Source organism: Manduca sexta, chromosome 13, assembly GCF_014839805.1.
Source record: "Manduca sexta isolate Smith_Timp_Sample1 chromosome 13, JHU_Msex_v1.0, whole genome shotgun sequence".
In the NCBI taxonomy this organism is placed as follows: Eukaryota; Metazoa; Arthropoda; class Insecta; order Lepidoptera; family Sphingidae; genus Manduca; species Manduca sexta.
The window spans coordinates 470,054-490,373 of NC_051127.1; the positions used below are offsets into that span (position 1 = coordinate 470,054).

The 20,320-nt window shown below is 35.5% G+C and overlaps 3 protein-coding genes and 1 long non-coding RNA gene across 4 annotated transcripts; 3 read left to right on the forward strand and 1 right to left on the reverse strand.

The window, feature by feature from the left end:
* The first annotated feature begins 347 nt into the window (after positions 1-347).
* LOC119189179 lies at positions 348-3,054 on the forward strand. The gene is made up of 3 exons (XR_005112291.1): positions 348-401; positions 517-796; positions 2,242-3,054. It is a non-coding gene; the product is annotated as an uncharacterized LOC119189179 (long non-coding RNA).
* Positions 3,055-3,558: 504 nt separating this feature from the next.
* On the forward strand, positions 3,559-8,472 carry LOC119189178 (serine/threonine-protein kinase prpf4B-like). Its single transcript, XM_037438216.1, has 5 exons — positions 3,559-3,775; positions 3,836-5,195; positions 5,509-5,786; positions 6,207-6,574; positions 7,089-8,472. Exons 2-5 carry the CDS (start codon positions 3,997-3,999, stop codon positions 7,401-7,403), a joined length of 2,160 nt encoding a protein of 719 aa, XP_037294113.1. The 5' UTR covers positions 3,559-3,775; positions 3,836-3,996; the 3' UTR covers positions 7,404-8,472.
* Positions 8,473-9,562: 1,090 nt separating this feature from the next.
* Positions 9,563-17,386, reverse strand: LOC119189177 (bifunctional glutamate/proline--tRNA ligase-like). Its single transcript, XM_037438215.1, has 14 exons — positions 17,298-17,386; positions 16,380-16,544; positions 15,963-16,295; positions 15,577-15,727; positions 14,848-14,967; positions 14,357-14,483; positions 13,807-13,999; positions 13,384-13,555; positions 12,816-12,974; positions 11,648-11,722; positions 11,273-11,417; positions 10,563-10,810; positions 10,118-10,325; positions 9,563-9,808 (listed from the first exon to the last, which is right to left on the reverse strand). Exons 2-14 carry the CDS (start codon positions 16,414-16,416, stop codon positions 9,578-9,580), a joined length of 2,199 nt encoding a protein of 732 aa, XP_037294112.1. The 5' UTR covers positions 16,417-16,544; positions 17,298-17,386; the 3' UTR covers positions 9,563-9,577.
* LOC119189185 (potassium channel subfamily K member 9-like) lies at positions 17,304-20,320 on the forward strand (the record flags this gene model as incomplete). Its single annotated transcript, XM_037438225.1, has 4 exons — positions 17,304-17,552; positions 17,770-17,987; positions 19,676-19,850; positions 20,235-20,320. Coding segments are annotated over exons 1-4 (606 nt in total), but the record flags the coding sequence as incomplete, so codon positions are not given.

The window sequence follows — 20,320 nt, forward strand, 5'->3', positions numbered from 1 at the left end:
TCGCGGGCCAAGGACATAGATAACGGAACTTTGAACTGATTGGCTGGTTTGATGTCATAAATAAAAATATGGAATTCATACAAAAAAGGACAGCTGTTCGATAAATTAAATAAGTTTTATAAGAAACACATATTTTGATATTAGGTACCTACCCCACACTATAGATGATCAAAACGTTTAGGAAATACAATAACATGGCTGTATGATTGTACTTCCTTCGTTAACTTTGACGAGCAGAAAACAAAACAAAAGTACGTATTGAACTTTCAGCCGGCACTTGGCGCGGCTTCGCCGGCTTGGAAACACTAACCAAAAAATAGAAGATTGTGTTTTAAGTATTTTATAATTTTGGAGATTCATTACAAAACTGTTTTCTGTACGTTACATTTCAAGAAGGTTATGTGAGTGTGGCATCTTATTGGTTTTTTCTTAGAGAAACAAACATTTCGAATTTATATTTGAAATATAACAAATGACGGGTATCTTAGTATCATTGTCGATAATTTGCTGTTTCAGATATTAAAAATGTCCAAACGGCCATATTTTTCACAATATGAAAGTCCGAATATTGTTATCGTGCCTACAGTTTCATTTTGTGGTGCATCAGCGAAGAAAAATGAAATTATCTCTCCATGTTGACGAAGTACAACCCAAAAATGGCCGGACATTGGAAAAAGGCACCTGCAGCTCAAGTACATTGGAAAATAATTGTTCATCGAGTAAGAATACAAATAGCTCAAACATTAGTATGGCGACAAATAACAATATAAACATCATCCACGTAAATCCTATAAAGGTACGACACATTTAATTATGAATATATTTAGTCTAAAATCATCAGACATCGGTGATTTCTACGATGCGACGGGCAATGTTGCGTTTGCCTACCTATATATATGTCGAAATGTACTATGCCAAGCTTAATACCAAGTTTATGTGAACCTTATGGACGTAAGTGAATAAGTTCTTATGACCATTGATTTAATTGACTCATGTGCAAAATGACTATTTACTTAGTGTAGGTATGTGGGTACATTATATTTGTGTGATCAAAATTCAATTCGTCATATTTTTAAATAATAACGACCGCAAAGGAATTAACTGTTTTAAGTTATAATAAAATCATTATCGTATACAGCGATACGTTATGAAGTTATATATTTTGTTTAGCCGGCCCATTTCAAGTACGGGCTGGCGAAGTTACCGTGTAAACAAAATATCATATTGCAATAATTGCTGAGTCGTCGCAACTAAAGTAACTCGATATCAGAACGTTAAACTTTTCAACAAATAACATTCAACGCGCTTGTACGGTTACAGGATAGGTAGTTGCAAATAATTTGTTTCTATATTATAGGATATTGTAGCTGGTCGCGAATTTACCTATTTCTTATTGACGAGTATTATTTATTTTTAATCAAAAGTAATTAGTATTTTATGGTTTTCTTATTAAAACTTTATGCCCGCGTGAAGTTTTTCCCGCTAGAAAATTCCCTAAATTACTGGCGTAATCCATTGCGCCATCTATTTTAAATGTGTGTTTAATAATCAATTATTTACTTCATTTGGAGCAAATTACTAAGATAGAAAGCAGCCTATGAGTGTTAATCTAGGTGTACCAAATTTCATCCAAATTCGTTCACCTGCTTCTGCGTTTATTTCTTACAAAGATACAAACATCTAAACATTTTCACAAACTTTCGCATTCATAATATTAGTAAGCAGTAAGATACGTTTGTAACTCACATAAAACTATTTTTTCATAACTTATATTTTTAAAGTGCCGCGGTGGAGCATTTGTATTGTTTCTCAGGTTCGAATCATTGTAAAAACATAGTAACAGGGATGTAATTGTTTTGAGAACATCAAATCGAAACTTGATGACTCTAATGTGCCAAAGAGAGGCACCGCAGAGTTTTAATTGGTATGCCGTGAGGTGTACATATGTATAGGGTTAGGGACTCGGCCCGGCGCGGCGGTCGCCCGTAGGTCAACATCAAATCCGGGCGGCTCAACGCCAAGAAAGACGTAAGGCTCAGTGTCAACATTAGCGCTCAGTCGCACCCCACGAAGGCTGGGCGATAGAAATAAGGCACTTTCTACGCGAAATAAAAAAAGAATATGTTTTTCATGAGAAAAAGATAATCGCAATAATGATGTTTTACTAAATTGCAACTAGCAGCAATACGTAGTTTAACAATTGACTTAAATACTACAACTAATTTTCATTTAATATTACAGCTTAACCGACTAACACAAGATAGCAAGCCCAGTGACAAAATATCGAAGTTGTCCGAAAGCAATGAAAAGTCTTCAATGCGTGAAAAAAATAATAAACAAAATAATCTAGTTGAAAAAGAAAACAAAAAACATATTTCGCAATCCTCCATTGAGGTAGAAATAAATTTAGATTCAAAAGCACATAAGGATATTGCAAACACCAAAAAAAATTCGCTCAAAACCATAAACAAAAACTCGGGTAATTCTACAAATAAAAGAAATGCAATAACGAGGGGACTCGTCTAAAAAGTGCTGAGAATATTTCATCCTCGCATAAAGACAAAAAACACAGCAAGCCTGATAAAATTAGTGCTCACAAAAGGTCACACGTTTCACTTCACATTACTAAAGAAATATCCGAAAAATGTGATAAAAATACGGATTCTAAAATAAGTAAGAATAGACATAAACAGTCCGACAAACTTATAAAACAAGATAGTCATGATCAATGTAGGGCAGAACAACAAAAATGTAAAAAATCATGTCAAGATAAAATTCCCCATAAATCGAGAAGTGAAAAATGGACCTTGGTAAGACAATATTAATGGACGACATTAATATTAATTACGGCTCCAATAGAAATGAACCAAAGCAGCAGGGTTGCAAAAAAGATCATGCAAGTAAATGCAAACATATAATTGAAAGACACAGTGATAAAAAAGTTAAGCATCATTCGATATCTAAAAGCAAACACACATGTAAAACTAAAAGTACTTTAACTAACCAGGAAAAGTGCAAAATACAAAAAGCAAGCGAGGCAACCAAATATAACACTAATAGTATCATTAGTAAAGAAATGTCCCAGCAATGATCGGGATAAAAGTAAAAAACATAGCTCTACTAATAAAGCCGCGAATAACAAAACACATAAATTAAAATCTTCAAGAAGTGACAGCGACAATAAAAATAAGAAACAAATCCGCGCTATGACTTCTTCAAATCCTAGCCATAAGGATTCACTTAACGACTCATACGAAAATTTGACGGTAACTGTTAAAACACAAAGCGAAAAACATAAAAATGCAGCACCGCCTAAAACAAATGTAGTGAACACAACCCACAAATCAAAAAAGATAAAACTAATTATTAATTTTATAGTCAAAAATTCAAATAATGCGTCCCCGACTCATGACGAAAGTTGTACAAAAAAAGAAGACAATATATCGTTAATATCAAATTCCGAGTTAAGTTTCCTCGATGACATAAACATTGACGAAATTGTCGACAGTTTAAAACAACCTAAACGTGAACCAGGTACCAAGGGGAGCGGGAACTCGACGAATCTCAATAGGTCCCTGGAGGGACCAGTTATTGTTGTTGACGACGACTCTGATGTAGAAAATGATACTGTTTACAAGAAAAATAATGGACTTGAGAATAGTGAGGCCCTAGTAAAGGTTTTGGAAGATGATAAATTAAAAGACATAAAACCTATTATAGGCAACATTTTGACAACACATTTCAGTAATAATTATATCGATTTATCAAAGGAAAGGTAATTCATATAAGATTTTTTTCGTTGTACAGGGGAACTAAATACTTATCTTTTTTCCAGCAACCCAAATCCTTCTACTAATAATACTTTAATATTACCGGTAGAAAATATTACTAATCGCGAGACAATTGGTGAGAGATAATGAACCTATAATAATACTTGACGATGACGATACGGTAGAAACATTAAGCACCTGCAGTACTATCATTTTAGACTCGCAAATGGATATCGAAGAATGTAACGGTATTCCGGAAAACAAAACGAATTCCACGCAAAGTGCAGTTTATAATACACCAACAGAAACAAAAGCCCAAAATATTGAATGTACAGAACAAATAAGCAAAATAGTTTCAGTTAATGGAACCGAAAGCACTGAAATATTTAAAGATCCCATCGAGGCACAGCTGAAGAGGATATTTGAAATGCCTTCTTCGGATACATTTGATACTGAGGTTGACAACAATATTAGAGAAAATGATAGAGAAACCGAAATCACCTGTAAAAAAGAGCCAGAACTAATAACATCTTCACCTCAGAACCAAGAGCAATGTCCCATAGTATATAAAGATCGTGGTTCTCCAAATAACGCACCTAATGACATTGAACCTTCTACAATTAAAGAAATAAGGGAAATAAATAAACCCGTTAATATAAACGCTACAGTTGTACAATGTCAAGAACCTAATATTGACAATAATTTCAGTATAAATGTAGATGGTGCTAAAGAAACCGAAATCACTTGCAAAGAAGAACCACAGGAAATAACAGCGTTACCTCAGAACGAAGATCAAAATTCCGTAGGACACAATTATTGTGGATCTCCAGATAACACGAAGAATGATGATGTTGCATGTTCTACATTGCAAGATACAAGCTATATTGTAAATACACCCATTAGAATGAACGCTACAGATTCAGAAAATCAAAAACCTAATATCGATAATACTATGAGCAAAAATGTAGATAGTGTTAAAGAAACCGAAATCACTTGCGAAGAGAAACCAGAAGAAATAGCATCGTTATCTCAGAACGAAGAGCAACATCCCATAGAACACAAAGATTCTGGACTTTTAGATAACACAAAGAATGATGATGAATGTTCCACAATGAAAAAAACAAACGACAATGTTACAACATCCGTTAAAATAAATGCTACAGTTGCAAAAAGTCTAGAATTTACTGATAGAACATTAACTGCCAAGCTTTTAAAATCTGTAAAATCTGAAATAAGAAAAGTAGAGGAACAAAAATTGCTGCCTGTAACACAGGCCCAAAATTTTATAAAAGCGTTAGAGGCAAGAATGTCAACTTTCCTAAAAACACAATATACTGTAACGACAGTGTTACATAAAGGAAAACATTCGAGAATATACGAGTGCATAGATAAGGGTGGCTTCAATTACGCTCTTAAGATGTTAAAGTATGTTTTTGTATATTTTATTTACACACACACAACACGCATTTATCCCCGAAAGGGTGTGCAGAGGCGCAACCAGGTCACCAACTTTAGTGGTAGGGATAGGGGGTGAGCGTATCGCCATATGGGGCACAAATTTCAGACTCAAGGCTGATACAGAGCTAAATTATCTCAATTATGACTGCCCGTCGCGGGTTTCAAACACAGGACCTCAAAGCTGCCGTACCGCACATGCAGTACAACTACGCCAACTAGGCAGACAATATATTATTTATTTCATATAATATTTTTCTGAAATTATTTCCTTTATTTCCAGTAATGTACGCGATCGCTACTTTATGGGGATACAAAAGGAAAATATGCTTTTGAGTTTCCAAAGAGATATCCCTAAAGAAAATCTGCATTGCGTATATCTCTTAAATGGATTTTCAATGTGCGGACACTGGTGCTTCTTGATGGAATACTATCCGAAGAACTTGTCAGAAGCTTTGCAACAAAATAACAAGTCTTTTCATATAGATACAGTACAATTGTTGTCACAGCAATTAATTGCCGCAGTCACAATACTGAGGAATAACAACATTGTGCACTCAGGTAAATTTCAACAAGAATTTACATTAATTATTAACATATGAAACCTTAGCAAGATAAAGTAATGGTAAGTTATAAAAGTAGTGACAGTTTGTAATGTTTTATAGTATTTTTAATCATAAATCTGTGTATTTTGGGTTCAGAACAATGCATTTTGAGCTATAACAATTCAAAATAAGATTCCATGGCATTTAATATGTTCCATCTGTGAGAACTTATCAAAATAATAGAATTTTAAGATAAAGTTAATTCTTTAGTATTTAGTACTAAATTTTGCTTACAACTTCACCTATTTCCTACTTATAGTAAAATAATTGTCCTTAGTTCTGGAGATAACCTCCTGCATCCACAATAATTTTTAATTTTTATATTTTCAATGTAAAATATCAAATTCTAACTTAGAAACTTTATAATATGTTTCAGATATTAAACCAAGTCACATACTGATTAACAGCAAGAACGACAGAATAAAGTTGTGCGGGTTTGATACCGCGTACAACATAAAAGATGTTGTTATAGATACAAACATAGGTACAGTGAACTATCGCCCACCAGAGGTTATACTAGGGCATTCCTCAGGATTCTCCCTGGACGTTTGGTCGTCTGGCCTAGTCATGTACGAGTTGGCGACGAATACCAAACTGTTCCCAGGGTATTACGACAATGATATACTATACAAGCAAATGTGCACGCTCGGATACGTCCCCTACGACATGTTAGAGAAGTCTTTGTTCAGAGGCAATCACTTTTACGGAACAAGTTTCATGAGGAGAGTAGGTTTCAGGAGAGAGGTAAGATACATGTCACGTAAGTCGAAAAAAAAATGTATCCCGGAAAACTCTTTCACGCGGGCGAAGCGACCAAAGCTGGTTTATATATATTTGGATAGAACTCTTAAAAACGAGCTTATTGATATTAATTATTTAAAAACCTCCGTTTTCGATTTTTTTTTAATTTTATTTAAATTAATAATTACAATTAAAATGAATGCTTTCGAAATATAACGCACTCTTAATAATGACCTATTTCAAAATTGTTAATTTTTGGCAGTCGTCGGAAAACTAATCTGTTTGCGACCTTTTAGTTTTTCCCCTTTTTTTTTCATGCTATATATTGGTCACATATTACTGTCCTGCTGCTAGGCATAGCCCTCTTCCATTGAGGGTCCACTATTTATTTTAATATTTGTAACTAACTTCATGCCCTATCAAGTTTTATAATAACAATTACCATGGACATAGCATACCAATTAACATTATAGGGCAAACACTATTTTTGCGAATACAATACATGTATACATTTTAGGCTATAAAATACGTCGATTCACTCAAGAAAAATAACAGAATCCACAGAACTTTATTCGACGCCTATACGATGGATTGGAGCGAGCAGAGAACGAAAATACAACGCTCTGAAGATTTGAAAAACTTGTTAATTTTAAAATTTTGTTGGAGCAAATGTTGGCAATTCATCCAAAACACAGGTTGTCTATTGAATTTGTATACGCCAATCCGTTTATTTACGAATTTACTGATATTTGTTGAAAATTTTGAGATGTCAGGTCAGGCCATAGCAATATATTGGCCGATCCAAAATAATACTAAATTACGAATTACGTGATTTCAGTGATTATAATTGGTTATATTACGTTTCCATACTTTCAGAATTACTAAATTATATTTATTTAGCTCTTAACTGTTGCTGATTGTTGAGAGATTACTGTTTATTAATTTTTTGTTTTGTGTACTTCAGTGTGATAATCTATTTTAGAGTAAATAGATAATCGCCTTTCTTAGACATAATACTCTATTATTTATATATTTTAATTTTGTGTTATGTCCTAAAGGAGTTCCGAGTAAGGAACATTCCATATTTATTAACTTATATTTTATATATTTCTTGTATTTGAAAGTTGTTGAACAACTTATCAATGCAAATTAAGTCAAAAGGTACTAGTTATTAAGAAATTTATGAACGTCATCTAAGCATTTAGACCTATGAAAAGTATATAATAAATAATATACTGGTAGTAATTAGATGGTGTTAGACACCAAATCTGCGGTGCGATTACACAGTGATCTCATAAAAATGAATGTATTAAAAATTATTTTAAATAATTTTGTTACATTTATATGACGCCAGATTTATGGATATGTGTATTACCAGTATGAATGAATCGCCCGTGTAATGTCGGCTTTACAGAGTTCTGATAGCTGAATGGGGTATTGGCTACTTTTTTACACTACATTTTGTTAAAATGTATGTCATCCAAAATGTAACAGAAAAAGAATTTTCAATATCCACTTAATAATGTTACAAAGCTTTGAAATTATGTAAAAGGGATAGCCGTCAAATACAGTAATAACCTACGTGACGTCACCGGCAATAACGCTGCGTGCGTGTGAAAAAGATAGCGCTATCTCCACTCACCCCTACTTTTGCCCACATCGAAACTTATTATTTCACGAATTAAATTCTTTGTCGTATTATTATTTATTACATATTAATAATGAACAAAATCAAACAGGATACTACCCTATTTAGTATTACCTTGTACTGCGTTTAAAATACATTATTTACCAAATGTTATAACTAAGTATTAAAATAAGTTCCTATTAAATTTGTAAGTACTAAGTAAGTATTGAGTTTATTTTTGTAGCAGAATAAATATATTTTTTTTTGTATTGTGTGTCAGTATTTAATTATCACCCAAAAGATTAATTCAGATTATCACCTAGAAGACATCGTAATATAAAAACATTAAATTAGTGGCCTTTATTACAAGCTATTGGACAGATGTGGCCAACATTTTATTAATCTATATATTCAACGTAGTTCACGCTCTTATTCACGAGATGTAACTTATATACTGAAGTTCATAAAGTAGATTATGTTTAAGGCACTATTTTTAACGCGTTAGCCCATTTCTACCCTGATCTTTATATCACCTTGACGCAGGGGTAACAATCTTCTCGATAATAATTTTACAACAAAAAAAAATATCTAGTTTATGTTGAGTGATTACTCGAACCTTAATTTAAGGCCTGAAAAAGCTAAAAGTGTGTACTGTAGGTATTAATCTAACGGTTAATTAAAACACATACTCATTAGAAAATATTTATTAGTTATTATCTTAAAATTATGTAATAGCTAGTGATCACTTAAAGTTTACCCATAAACAAATAAGTTTGTCATATCAATCTCTTCAACTNCCCTTATCTTACTCTATTATTGTAACATACTACAACATAATAATTTGATTTGCTTAATTTTTGGACGAGTAGCGTCCTCCATCTTAACCCATTCTGGGCGATACGATTCCAGCCAAATCGTGATGGAAATGCCACACAATTTTTTCCCGGCATTTTAAAACCCCTCATTTCCACTCCACAGCCCTTGATATTGCCATAAGTCTGGAATAGGCTTAAGGCACCTGTACCATGGATAAATAAACGACTGGCTAACTGCATTACCTAAACAGATTTTACAGCTTTGAAAGATAAGCTGTTTTTTCGGGGAAAAACATTATCGTTACCACCACTAGAGGGCGAATGAAATGATTATATTTGTTAAGCTTGCATCTAAAAATAATATAGGACTGACCTAATGAAATGTCGAACAATGAGACACGTTGCAACTCATCGTTGAAGTCGATTTCCGCAAGTAATTTTTAACATGTAAAATATGGAATCATGCAGTACTCTCGGCGAGTCACAAGTGTAAATAATCAAAACATTGCCGCTAGTGCAAACACATCTGGAAGTTCCGTCACAATAAGCCGCGGGTAGAACTCGCTAGTTTAAGCTTGCCTTATGGTGGATAAAATAAGAACTGACCTGTCCGGGCATCTCCTTGGTGTGTCCGTCGGGCACGTGGAACAGCACGAGCGGGCGCGCGCGCGCAGAGTGCGGCGAGGGCGGCGCGGGCGCGCTCTCCACGCGGAAGAACCCGCGCCGCTGCAGCTGCACGATGTCGCCCGTCCGCACTGCATTCAGCGCCGGCTCGCCCAGCATCGGGATCTCCCACTGCCAAGAAATACATTATAATATTATTACGAAACTATATTCTAGACAGTTGACAGTAATGATATTTTTAAGAAGTGGTAATAATATTACTATTTGTTGAATTTAGTAGTAAACAAAGTTATCGACTATCTTTGTCATAAATGACAACGTTCAAAAGACAGTATATCCTATAATATTAATGTAAATATTTACAAGAAACCATCTGCATGATTTTGGCATGGATTTATACCTTTAAATTTCTACTACTTTCACCAAAGTAACGAGAATAGTTCATGCAAGTTAAAAATTTCTAAACCATATTTAACTCACCCTAGTCTGATGTCCGATATACTGCTTGAAGTCCTCGTCTTTCCCCAGCACGGGTTTGGATATGATGTGGTCGAAGTACACGCAGTACACCTCCACCATAGGGGACTGTGGGCTGTCCGCCAGCCACGTGAGCTTTAACGTCTTTTTATAGTCCTTGTTGTCAAGGTTGGGTGTAGCATCGACACTTGTCACTGTACCGTCAGGTGTTCTGGAAACATTTTGCGTAGAATGTAGTTTAAAACAATTAGATCTTTATTGTATTTATGGATCCTTCAACACTATGATATGTATAATATTTTTGGAAGGAGAAAAGTATAATTACATCAATAGGAATCTTTCTTTTAAAGAGTTAGTAATACGTAACTTTAGTGGGCCCTCAAACTGATTTATTAATATAGTCAATATAATCGATTTTCAGTCATTATAAAGCAATAACAAAACTCACTTATGAATCTTAGCAATCATGATATTTCCATAATTGATGAAGGTAGCATTTTCTCCCTCCTTCAAGGCCTTCGCATCCACCTGATCGATCAGCAGCCGTTGCGACACCCACACGGTCTTGGAACCCACGTCAGGGTTCTTTGGGTGGAGGGCCACCGGCATGCTGCTGTCTGCTGTCACACCCTTCAAGTTTACGGGAACCGGTTTCTCCTCTAGAGCGGTGTAGCGTGGCGCGATTGGATCTATGACCTGGGGAAAATTTTTATTATCTTTAATTTTTGTCATAAAGCCTAAGAGGTATAAAATTTATACCTAAAAGAAAGCTTAAAATATTTTTCTCAAAGTCTAGAAGTTCCATCACCTAAAGATAAATACAAAGAATGACACCCAAGTATTTATATATCTAGAATAATATTTTATCAACGCAACAAGTTACACCATTCAAGTCATTTACCTACTTTAATAATTAATATCTATATGCCTATGCTCACAATATTGATCGTTATTCCGATTTAACAATTAGGAGTAATAAAACTATTTTTACGGATTTTATCGCGGTTTTGAACATTTTAATTTTCCCTGACGTTTCGAAGAGTTGGCAGCCTTCGTAGTCCAGCCCGTGACCGTGATAAAATCCGTGAAAATAGTTTTATTTCCATGCAACATTCGCAAAACATAAGAATTCAATTAGGAGTAAGTTGAGAACATCACCTTCTTGTTAATGGCCCAGATCTTGTCCCACTCCATGAAGACGACGGAGCGGCTGGAGCCCTGCGCCTGTATGAACTGCCGCAGCGCCTCCACCGTCATGCCGCGCCGCAGCACGCCGCGCACCGTCGGCATGCGCGGGTCGTCCCTGCGCGACACACATACAGACACGCATCTAACTTCGGACGGATCAAGTATTGTATGTCTAGACTGCTATTTGCACATTATGATCAGGAATGCTATGTATAGGCAAGAGTTTACTAAAAAAGGAATTAAACAATCCCAAATTCTACTACTTGATTTCAACTGAAGAATCTAGCCTTATAATAAAGACTTAAAAATGCTGTGAATGTAGAACAGAATAAAGTATTAACTCACCAGCCATCAACCAATCCCTGCTCGACGAACCATGTCAATTTTCTCTTCGACAACACTGTGTTTGTCATGCTTAGCCTAAAATGAAACATCGTTCATTAAATTATTCATTTATAAAATATTTATATAAAAATAAATGTAACCCTCTGGATGCTGCTATTTCTAACAGCGGTTACATATCTATACTATTATATAAAGCTGAAGAGTTTGTTTGTTTGTTTGTTTGAACGCGCTAATCTCAGGAACTACCGGTCCAAACTGAAAAATTATTTTTGCGTTGGATAGCCCTTTGTTTGTGGAGTGCTATAGGCTATATATCATCACGCTATACTCAATAGGAGCGGAGCAGTAATGGCCAATCTCAGGAAATACCGGTCCAAACTGAAAAATTCTTTTTGCGTTGGATAGCCCTTTGTTCGTGGAGTGCTATAGGCTATATATCATCACGCTATACCGAATAGGAGCGGAGCAGTAATAGCTAATCTCAGGAACTACCGGCCCAAACTGAAAAAATCTTTTTGCGTTGGATAGCCCTTTGTTCGTGGAGCGCTATAGGCTATATATCATCAAGCTATACGCAATAGGAGCGGAGCAGTAAAAGCTAATCTCAGGAACAACCGGTCCAAATTGAAAAAATATTTTTGCGTTGGATAGCCCTTTGTTTGTGGAGTGTTCTTAGTTATATATCATCACGCTATGACCAGTAGGAGCGGAGCAGTAATGAAACATGTTGCAAAAACGGGGACAATTTATTAGTTTTGAGAGCGTCCGTTGCGTGCGCTGCGTAAACGGTAAAAGTTATGCAACAATGATGTATGACGGGATTGTTCCTCTTAAAAAGTTCTAAAAAATATATTATAAAACAAAGTCCCCCGCTGCATCCGTCTGCCTAAACGTGTTAAACTCAAAAACTACCCAACGTATTAAGATTAAATTTGGTATGGAGACAGTTTGAGACCCTGGGAAGAACATAGGCTTCCGGGAAACTACTACTTTTATAACGGAAATCTTTAGCCTGAAAAACTTATAACGCGGGCGGAGCCGCGGCCAAAAGCTAGTTATATAAATAACTATACTCGTCTCGACAATTAATTCAACTATTTGATTCACTTATATCTAGAAATGTTTTTTTATAATAAAATAGACATTATCTTATGGTTATTGTTCTCACCTGCTGTACTCCCATATGTAAGGTTTCCTCAGTCCAATGGCGTCAATGAACCAGTAGAACTGCGGATCCCTGTCGTGGTACTCCATTGTTCGCAGGACGTGTGTCACCCCCTCCACGGAATCCACAATCGGGCATGCGAAGTCGTATGTTGGATACACCCTGTACATCATATAATTATGCAATTATATTTCGCCTATAAGTTGTAGACTGCAGTTGTATTGCGTGAGCGATACGACAATGCCGAAAGTTTCTGGATTCGAATCTCTGGTCGGGCAGTGGTACTAGGTTTTTCTGCTCAATATCGGCACCGAATATAGAATCTATGCCTGAAATAGCGATACGCCCGCCCCCTATCACATTATTGGACGAAACACACAGGCAAAAAGTTGGAGATTAGGCTGCAACTCTGTCACCTCTGTCCAGTTGAAAATAAAGCCAAATCTTACCTGCAAAATGCTTGAAAAAGTGGGTTCTAATGACCCCACATTATAGTAGTATAACCATATAAAGCCAGGAACACATAAAGTACACTCAATGAATGAATGTGTGAACGAATGATTGACCGTACTTGTATTGGTTGCCGGTGCGCGGATGCGTCTCCGGCTTGCAGCGGTAGATGGTGGGGTCGCGCATGCAGCCGTTGGCGGACTTCATGTCGATTTTGGCGCGGACGCAGCACGTGACCCCCTGTTCGCTGCCCTTCTTCATCTCCTCCCACAGCTTCAAGTTTACTTCCACAGCTGGAGAACAGAGTTATCATAATTTTTCTAAATAGCAAATGCCTAAGTTATTTTTCACAAATTTAATAGGAATGTCTCATTAAATTGTTGTTATGTTATGCTTCGTAATTAGCGCCTTTATGTTTAACATTATGTCGCAAGATTTTTTCACACTATTACCAAAAAATATTTGGTCATAGCCTCTCTCAGCCGAGCGTCTTGTAAATTTTCCTCAACTATAAATATCATACAAACAGATTGTAGTTACTCACAGTTATTCCTATTCTTGCTCTCGATCTTCTGTTCCCTCTCATTCTTCATTTGTTCAGCGGGGGTGTCGTCGACAAACGCCTTGCCTTCCTTAATGAGCTTCTCACAGTACTCCATCATCAGATCGAAGTATTGGGATGTATGTGTGAACATATCTGGCTTGATCTCTAACATCTCCACATCTTCCAAGATCACCTGATGGATTAGGAGCAAATTAAAAACATTAACAACAGTTTAAGTAAATTTTTAATAGATATTAGAACCTAAAATACAAGCACTGTTATTTCATATAGCCTAGGTTTTCTGATTTATTTAATCATGATAGAATTAGTTAATAGAAAATTTGATAGCATATCCTCATCAAGTTAGTTCTTTGGTCTGTTTGTTTTCATTTGATCTCCATACCTATTGAATGTTTACTAATTTGGTTATCAGGTGTCCGAAACAATAAATAAAGATCCTAATTTCAGTAGGAGCAAGAGATTCATACTTGATAGGAACAGTAAACTTCAAAGCTAATATTATTAAAGGAAATATAATAATGATAATCACCTTTTCAAACTCAGCATTCTCTTTAGCAGGATTAGTGTCATCAAATCTCATGACCAGCTTGCCTTGAAAGGCTTGCTGATAGTACTGGTTGAGGAGAGCTGCCTTAGCATGACCAATGTGGAGGTAACTGCATAGCAACACATAGCAACAGTTGAGGAAAATAAACAAAAGAAAGCTTAATACTTGTTGATACTGTAGGTGTAAGGTTAATGACCAAAATATAAAACATTCTGATAAGAGGTTTATGTTGTGTCTCATAATTATTATTAACTATGATTATGAACTGAATCCAGAATTTTTGGTGATAATATTTCTATTAATGGATGATCTTTGGCACAATGTCAGCAAAGGTGAAGATGAGTATGTGGTTTTATTAAGTAATGCAATGTCAAAAAGAGGGTGTATAAGGTGTTTCTTAGTTTTCTAAAATGCTCTTTCTTTATTGATTTTTCTACATTTAAAACAGTTAATTCAACAAATGAAACACTTACCCTGACGCTTCAGGCGGGAATCGCACAACAACTTTGCCCATCTCTGCATGTGGGAGTTCAATGAACTTGCCCTCTTGCTGGCGCCCCTGGCTAGATTCATTATTGTTTACCGGAGACCTTCTGGAAGTGTACAGTTACTTATAATATAAATGTATTTTTTGGTTTTCTGTTAAATAGTTTAGTTATCACATATCTAGTGGTTAAAGTTATATATCGGCACTTGAAAGGCAATCATGTCTAAGTGACAAATATACTGAAAATGAATTATATAAATATTTCAAATCACCATATTTTTCTGCATCATTTTATCTAGGTTTTGGAGATCTAGGACAATTTTAATAACATTAGACTATATCTCAATAAACTAAAAAGTTTAATTGTTATGAATTTTCATATTGAAATTAAAACTTTAAAGCACTCAACTCAAAAATTTACTGATTGTCACTTAGATAATATGATTGCCTTTCAAGTATCAATATACCAAATAATCATCATGTTTTACTCATATGAAAAAAAAAACATGAGAATAAAGACATCTATGAAACATGTAATATGCATCTATAGAAGAAATTTAATAGAAGATAAAAAACAAAGTATGACATTTCAAAATCTATTTATAATCATTGCAGCTTTTTTTGAGTGTCTATCTTTGGGATTTGACCAGTCAATAGCATGATTTTTTTTATAAGCTATTGAATGCTATTATTGTTAATAATAAATATTACTTACCTTGAGCCAGATTTATTGAGGTTCTCCAACACATCATTGGGAAGTTCTTTCAGTACTTTACCAACAGATGCTTGCGCCTCAATCAATTTCATCCATCTCTGGATGTTTTTAGATGGGCTAGATTTTGATACCTCCTTGAATTTTGTGGACACTAAAATAATGAATACATTGGATAGATCAAAGTTAAATGTAAATAATATAACATATTTAAATTAATATTATACTTCATTTAGCTATTGCAATTAAAAAAGATAAACTGTAATTGTAATTATAAATAAATTTCGTTGTGGCATAATTTCTTAACTTCCTAACTCTGTTATATTTTCAAATATTTTTGCATTATCTTATTATAGGTGCCAAAATATACTCAAAACAATTTTACACACCATAAAGTGCGCTGAAAACCGCCAAATCGGACACAGACAATGATTCTCCAACCAAATAAGTTAAAGTACTCAGTGTTTTATCCAGATACTCAATGGATTTCGGGATCTCATCATCCAATATCAGGCTGAACGACAGCCAATGATTCATCGTCACTTTCTGCAGCGGTTCAGCGGATTTATTGAAGTTGTTCTCGAGAATTCTAATCAAATCATTGCTCGTCCCATATGGCACTGGCTTCTTGGAATTAGGCAGTGTAACTGAAGAGTCGTTGCCCCATACTACATCTATATTCCCTGCCGCGGCCCTGTAGAATTCCACCGTCAGCAAACCCCCTGAAATATAAAAATATATCTATTTTAAGCCTCGCTCTCACCACTGATGCAATATTCAATTTATAAAGTAATATGGAACCGTACCTAACGGTGGGTTAACTTTGTTGCACGCTATTTTCATGGTGAAGCGGTGGGTATTATTCTGCTGTCTATAATGAAGATTTTATTTAATAACCCAAGGATCTTAATTCCACTTGCCGACACGCGAACGGAAGAAACGTCACACTGACAGCCGCAGTTATTGATTTTCTGTCAAATGGAGCACATACATTGCCATAAAAAATATCCACATACTAAAATAAATGTTATCTAGTATAATGTCTGTCTGTAACCCTGCACAGGTAAATTACTGAATAAATTTTTATAACATCTGACCTACTGTGTAAGCTGAAACCCTATAAAATAATATGTATTGGTGATGTCTTTTATTTTTAAAACATATATGTAACAAATCGAACTCCAAGCGGAGAATTCCTCTCACAGCTGCTGTATGTTTTATATTTATTACTCTGTTTTTAATTTATTTGTCGCATTTTATTGAAAATAATATATTCAAAAGTAACTGGATAAATCTGTAGTACATTGCTTGTTTTTAACTAAAGCTGCGCATATCACGGGTTCTGCCAGGTCGTGCCGCGCCGCGCCCAGTCCTGCGCACTGCGGGCTTAGCACATTTAATACATAACCAGCAATGTATCATACTTTGATGCTCATTGATTAATATTTCCTATTCCGCAAAGCTATGTATTTATTTACTTTGATATTGTTTTGATAATACAATACTTACATGTTGTGATTACCCTACATATTAAATATGAAATACTAAGTACATCATACTTTTTTTTAAAATAAATAGAACTTGATACAGGTGAGCACATCGTATATTTTTAAATAGTTGTGAGAAATAAAATATTTATTTATATTAACAGGTATGTCAAGGGATATGTACCTTTAGGTATTATTACTCCTTAACCGAATTAAAATTATTTCAGTACAAATTACCTGAATAATGAGAACTCGGCGATGAACTATTGACCATCCACGCAAATACCTTAGTGACACAAACAAAATAATTAATAATAATAACACCGTATAACAATTATTTTTCACAGAATAATTAAATTATTAAAATGAAGCGACAGAACGTCCGGACGTTATCACTCGTTGTGTGCACGTTTACGTATTTGCTAATCGGGGCCGCCGTTTTTGATGCCTTGGAGTCCGACACTGAGAGCAAGAGATGGGAAGTGTTGTCTGGTAGGTACAACGTATAATACAAATATAAATGTTCTAGGTTTAAATATATGTATAAATAGAACAATAGGATACGTTACAAATAATCATTAGACTTACTGTCTACTCTCCGTCAATATAATAATAAGAATATTTATTTTATGATCTTATAGTTTGCGCGAAACATTACTCTATTATATATTTTAATATTTAAAATTTAAATGTTATAACAACATTTTAGACATGAAAGGCGGCTTAGTCCGTAAATACAACATAACTCCAGAGGACTACCATATGATTGAGATAGTCATAATAGAAAATAAACCGCACAAAGCTGGCCCGCAGTGGAAGTTCGCAGGCGCCTTTTACTTTGCCACCGTTGTCCTGGCAATGATTGGATATGGTCACTCTACTCCGGTTACAGTTGGTGGGAAAGCATTTTGTATGGCTTACGCAATGGTAAGTTATACAGCACCTGACGTTTTTTTGTAGTCATAGCAGAATCCAGTAGCGTGGTATGGATTCTTGTCGTCCACAGACTTATAATTAAAGGTTTAATTTTGCGCATTTTGCGACCCCCCTAAAACTGCGGCCCGGGGCCGGACAACCTATCTCCCACTCCAACTATACTAAATCGCATCAGACGACACTCCAGGACCCCAAACTTATGAGATGGCAATTGAGAACATTCAAAAGTTGCACACGTTTCAATAAAACTAGTAAGATTATATACTGGCATTGTTGTATTTTTATAGATATATAGCAAAAGTGGCCATGTTTAACCGGCAGTAAAACTATTATAAGCAGTTTGTTTTATTTCTTGGGAATTTGCTAATAGACTGATTAAATTGAAGTTAAATCTGATCATGAAGTGTTAATTGTAATATGACACAATCATGCGAAGACAAACAATCCGCTACCAAAACAATTCCGTCTTGCATGCATTTCATGATTTATTGTACACACATTAGATTTTGATATTACCTATTTTTGTGCCAAACATCCACACAAGTTTAATACTTTCTACGTTTACCTACCTGCTTATAAGAAACTGACTACCTAGGTGGCGTAGTTGTAATGCGTATGCAGTACGAGTATGACTATCAAGCTGATATCTCCGGTTCGAATCCCGGACTGGGCCAAAAATAATTGTGACTTGGTTTTACCATCTTCAAAAATCACTCAGTCTCAGCTCAGAGTCAGGAAGTTGGCGGTCTGATACTACCGCGCCTCGGAAAGCACGCAAAGCCGCTGGTCCTGCGCCTGATTTTCTTCTGGTTATGTCCGATTGCCGTCTTACCAGACTATGAGAAGCGGCAGCGAGTGCACCTGTGTAATATTGCGTGCATATACAATATCTCCTGCGTACCTGGTTGATCTCGGTTGAGATTGATTTTTTTTTATTTTATTTTTTTTTTCGTTTCTCATGATTGAAAACTATGTTTGTAAATGTAGGCGAATGCACGCTATACGCCGTTATTTAAGTATGAATCTATGTTCTCTTTTATTTGCTATCGCTAATTTTATTTTTATACGCTCCAGGTTTAGTCGATTGGATTCCATCTTATCCCATGTTAACGGTGATGTGTGTGCATTAGCTTATATAACTATTGTGACTATGTACAAGAAAGACTTGGAAAAAAATACAAAAGAAGTACTGAACAATTGATGACAAAAGCCCGGAGTTTCTTTCTGCCTTTCTTCTTCGGGTAGTCATCACTTAGGTAGCCAGTGAAAGGCTGGTAGGTTAGCTAGGCTAGGGCTCATGTCCTCGCCGGTGAGGATCGCGACGCGTTACTCCTTTCTTTTTTTCCCCCTACTTGCCAGCCCGAGCTGGTTACTTCGGTTTGTACCTTGTCTTTTGTATAAACTTTATCCCTAATTTAAAATGTCCATAGTTATATAAGTAATTTTAATAGTTGTTTAGAAATAATAATTATTCTTATTCTTTGTTTTGACGTATCATAAGTGCAACTTTATTCGCCTACGTGATAAATAAAGTATTTTATTTTTATTGGCCGCTGTGGCCGAAATTCGGCTCGGGCTACATATATGTATATACTATAAGAAACTCAAAATATTTTACAAATTTCTACATTTATGTTAGCAAGATTCGCACCAAATAACGATTTGTGTGTTACCCGCAGGTTGGCATTCCGCTTGGCTTGGTGATGTTCCAAAGCATAGGCGAGCGTCTGAACAAGTTCGCATCGGTTGTTATACGTCGCGCCAAATGCTACCTGCGCTGCAACACCACTGACGCTACGGAAATGAACCTTATGTTCGCTACTGGATTACTGTCCTCCATTATCATCACTACGGGTATCATTCCACTATTATCTAGCACAGCTACAGGTGTAGCAGCTCTAATGGGTGGCCCAAAGCCTAAATCTAATTTCAATTGAGCTGAGCCACCCCCCATTATTTATACAATGAAGTTTGAAATCTTTTTATTATATCTCAATAAAAATAGTTTTGCGCTTTAAGTCAAGTACAGCTTCTGCATGCAGTATGCACAATTCGATGACAGATTTTACGACCTATAACGTGATCGTGGATCTACAAGGGCCTTATGTTTTAAACGACCTGATTTGGCTTGCTCCATCTCGAGATTAATGTAATAAACTAATAACAGAGCTTCTAAACAAGTACGCTATTGTAATTATTATATCGAAGGCCGCAATTAAACTTCACTCTTTGTTTTAGGAGCTGCCGTGTTCTCTCGTTACGAGGGTTGGAGTTACTTCGACAGTTTTTATTACTGCTTCGTCACCCTCACCACGATTGGATTC

Excerpts from the sequence above, each read along its gene's own strand:
- LOC119189178 (XM_037438216.1), top strand. The coding sequence starts at position 3,997 with ATGGATATCGAAGAATGTAACGGTATTCCGGAAAACAAAACGAATTCC. Across the intron at positions 5,787-6,206 it reads TAACAACATTGTGCACTCAG|ATATTAAACCAAGTCACATA; the intron begins GTAAATTTCAAC and ends AATATGTTTCAG. Across the intron at positions 6,575-7,088 it reads GAGTAGGTTTCAGGAGAGAG|GCTATAAAATACGTCGATTC; the intron begins GTAAGATACATG and ends TATACATTTTAG.
- LOC119189177 (XM_037438215.1), bottom strand. The coding sequence starts at position 16,416 with ATGAAAATAGCGTGCAACAAAGTTAACCCACCGTTAG. Across the intron at positions 14,484-14,847 it reads TTCCCGCCTGAAGCGTCAGG|TTACCTCCACATTGGTCATG; the intron begins GTAAGTGTTTCA and ends GTTGCTATGCAG. Across the intron at positions 14,000-14,356 it reads AGAATGCTGAGTTTGAAAAG|GTGATCTTGGAAGATGTGGA; the intron begins GTGATTATCATT and ends CTAATCCATCAG.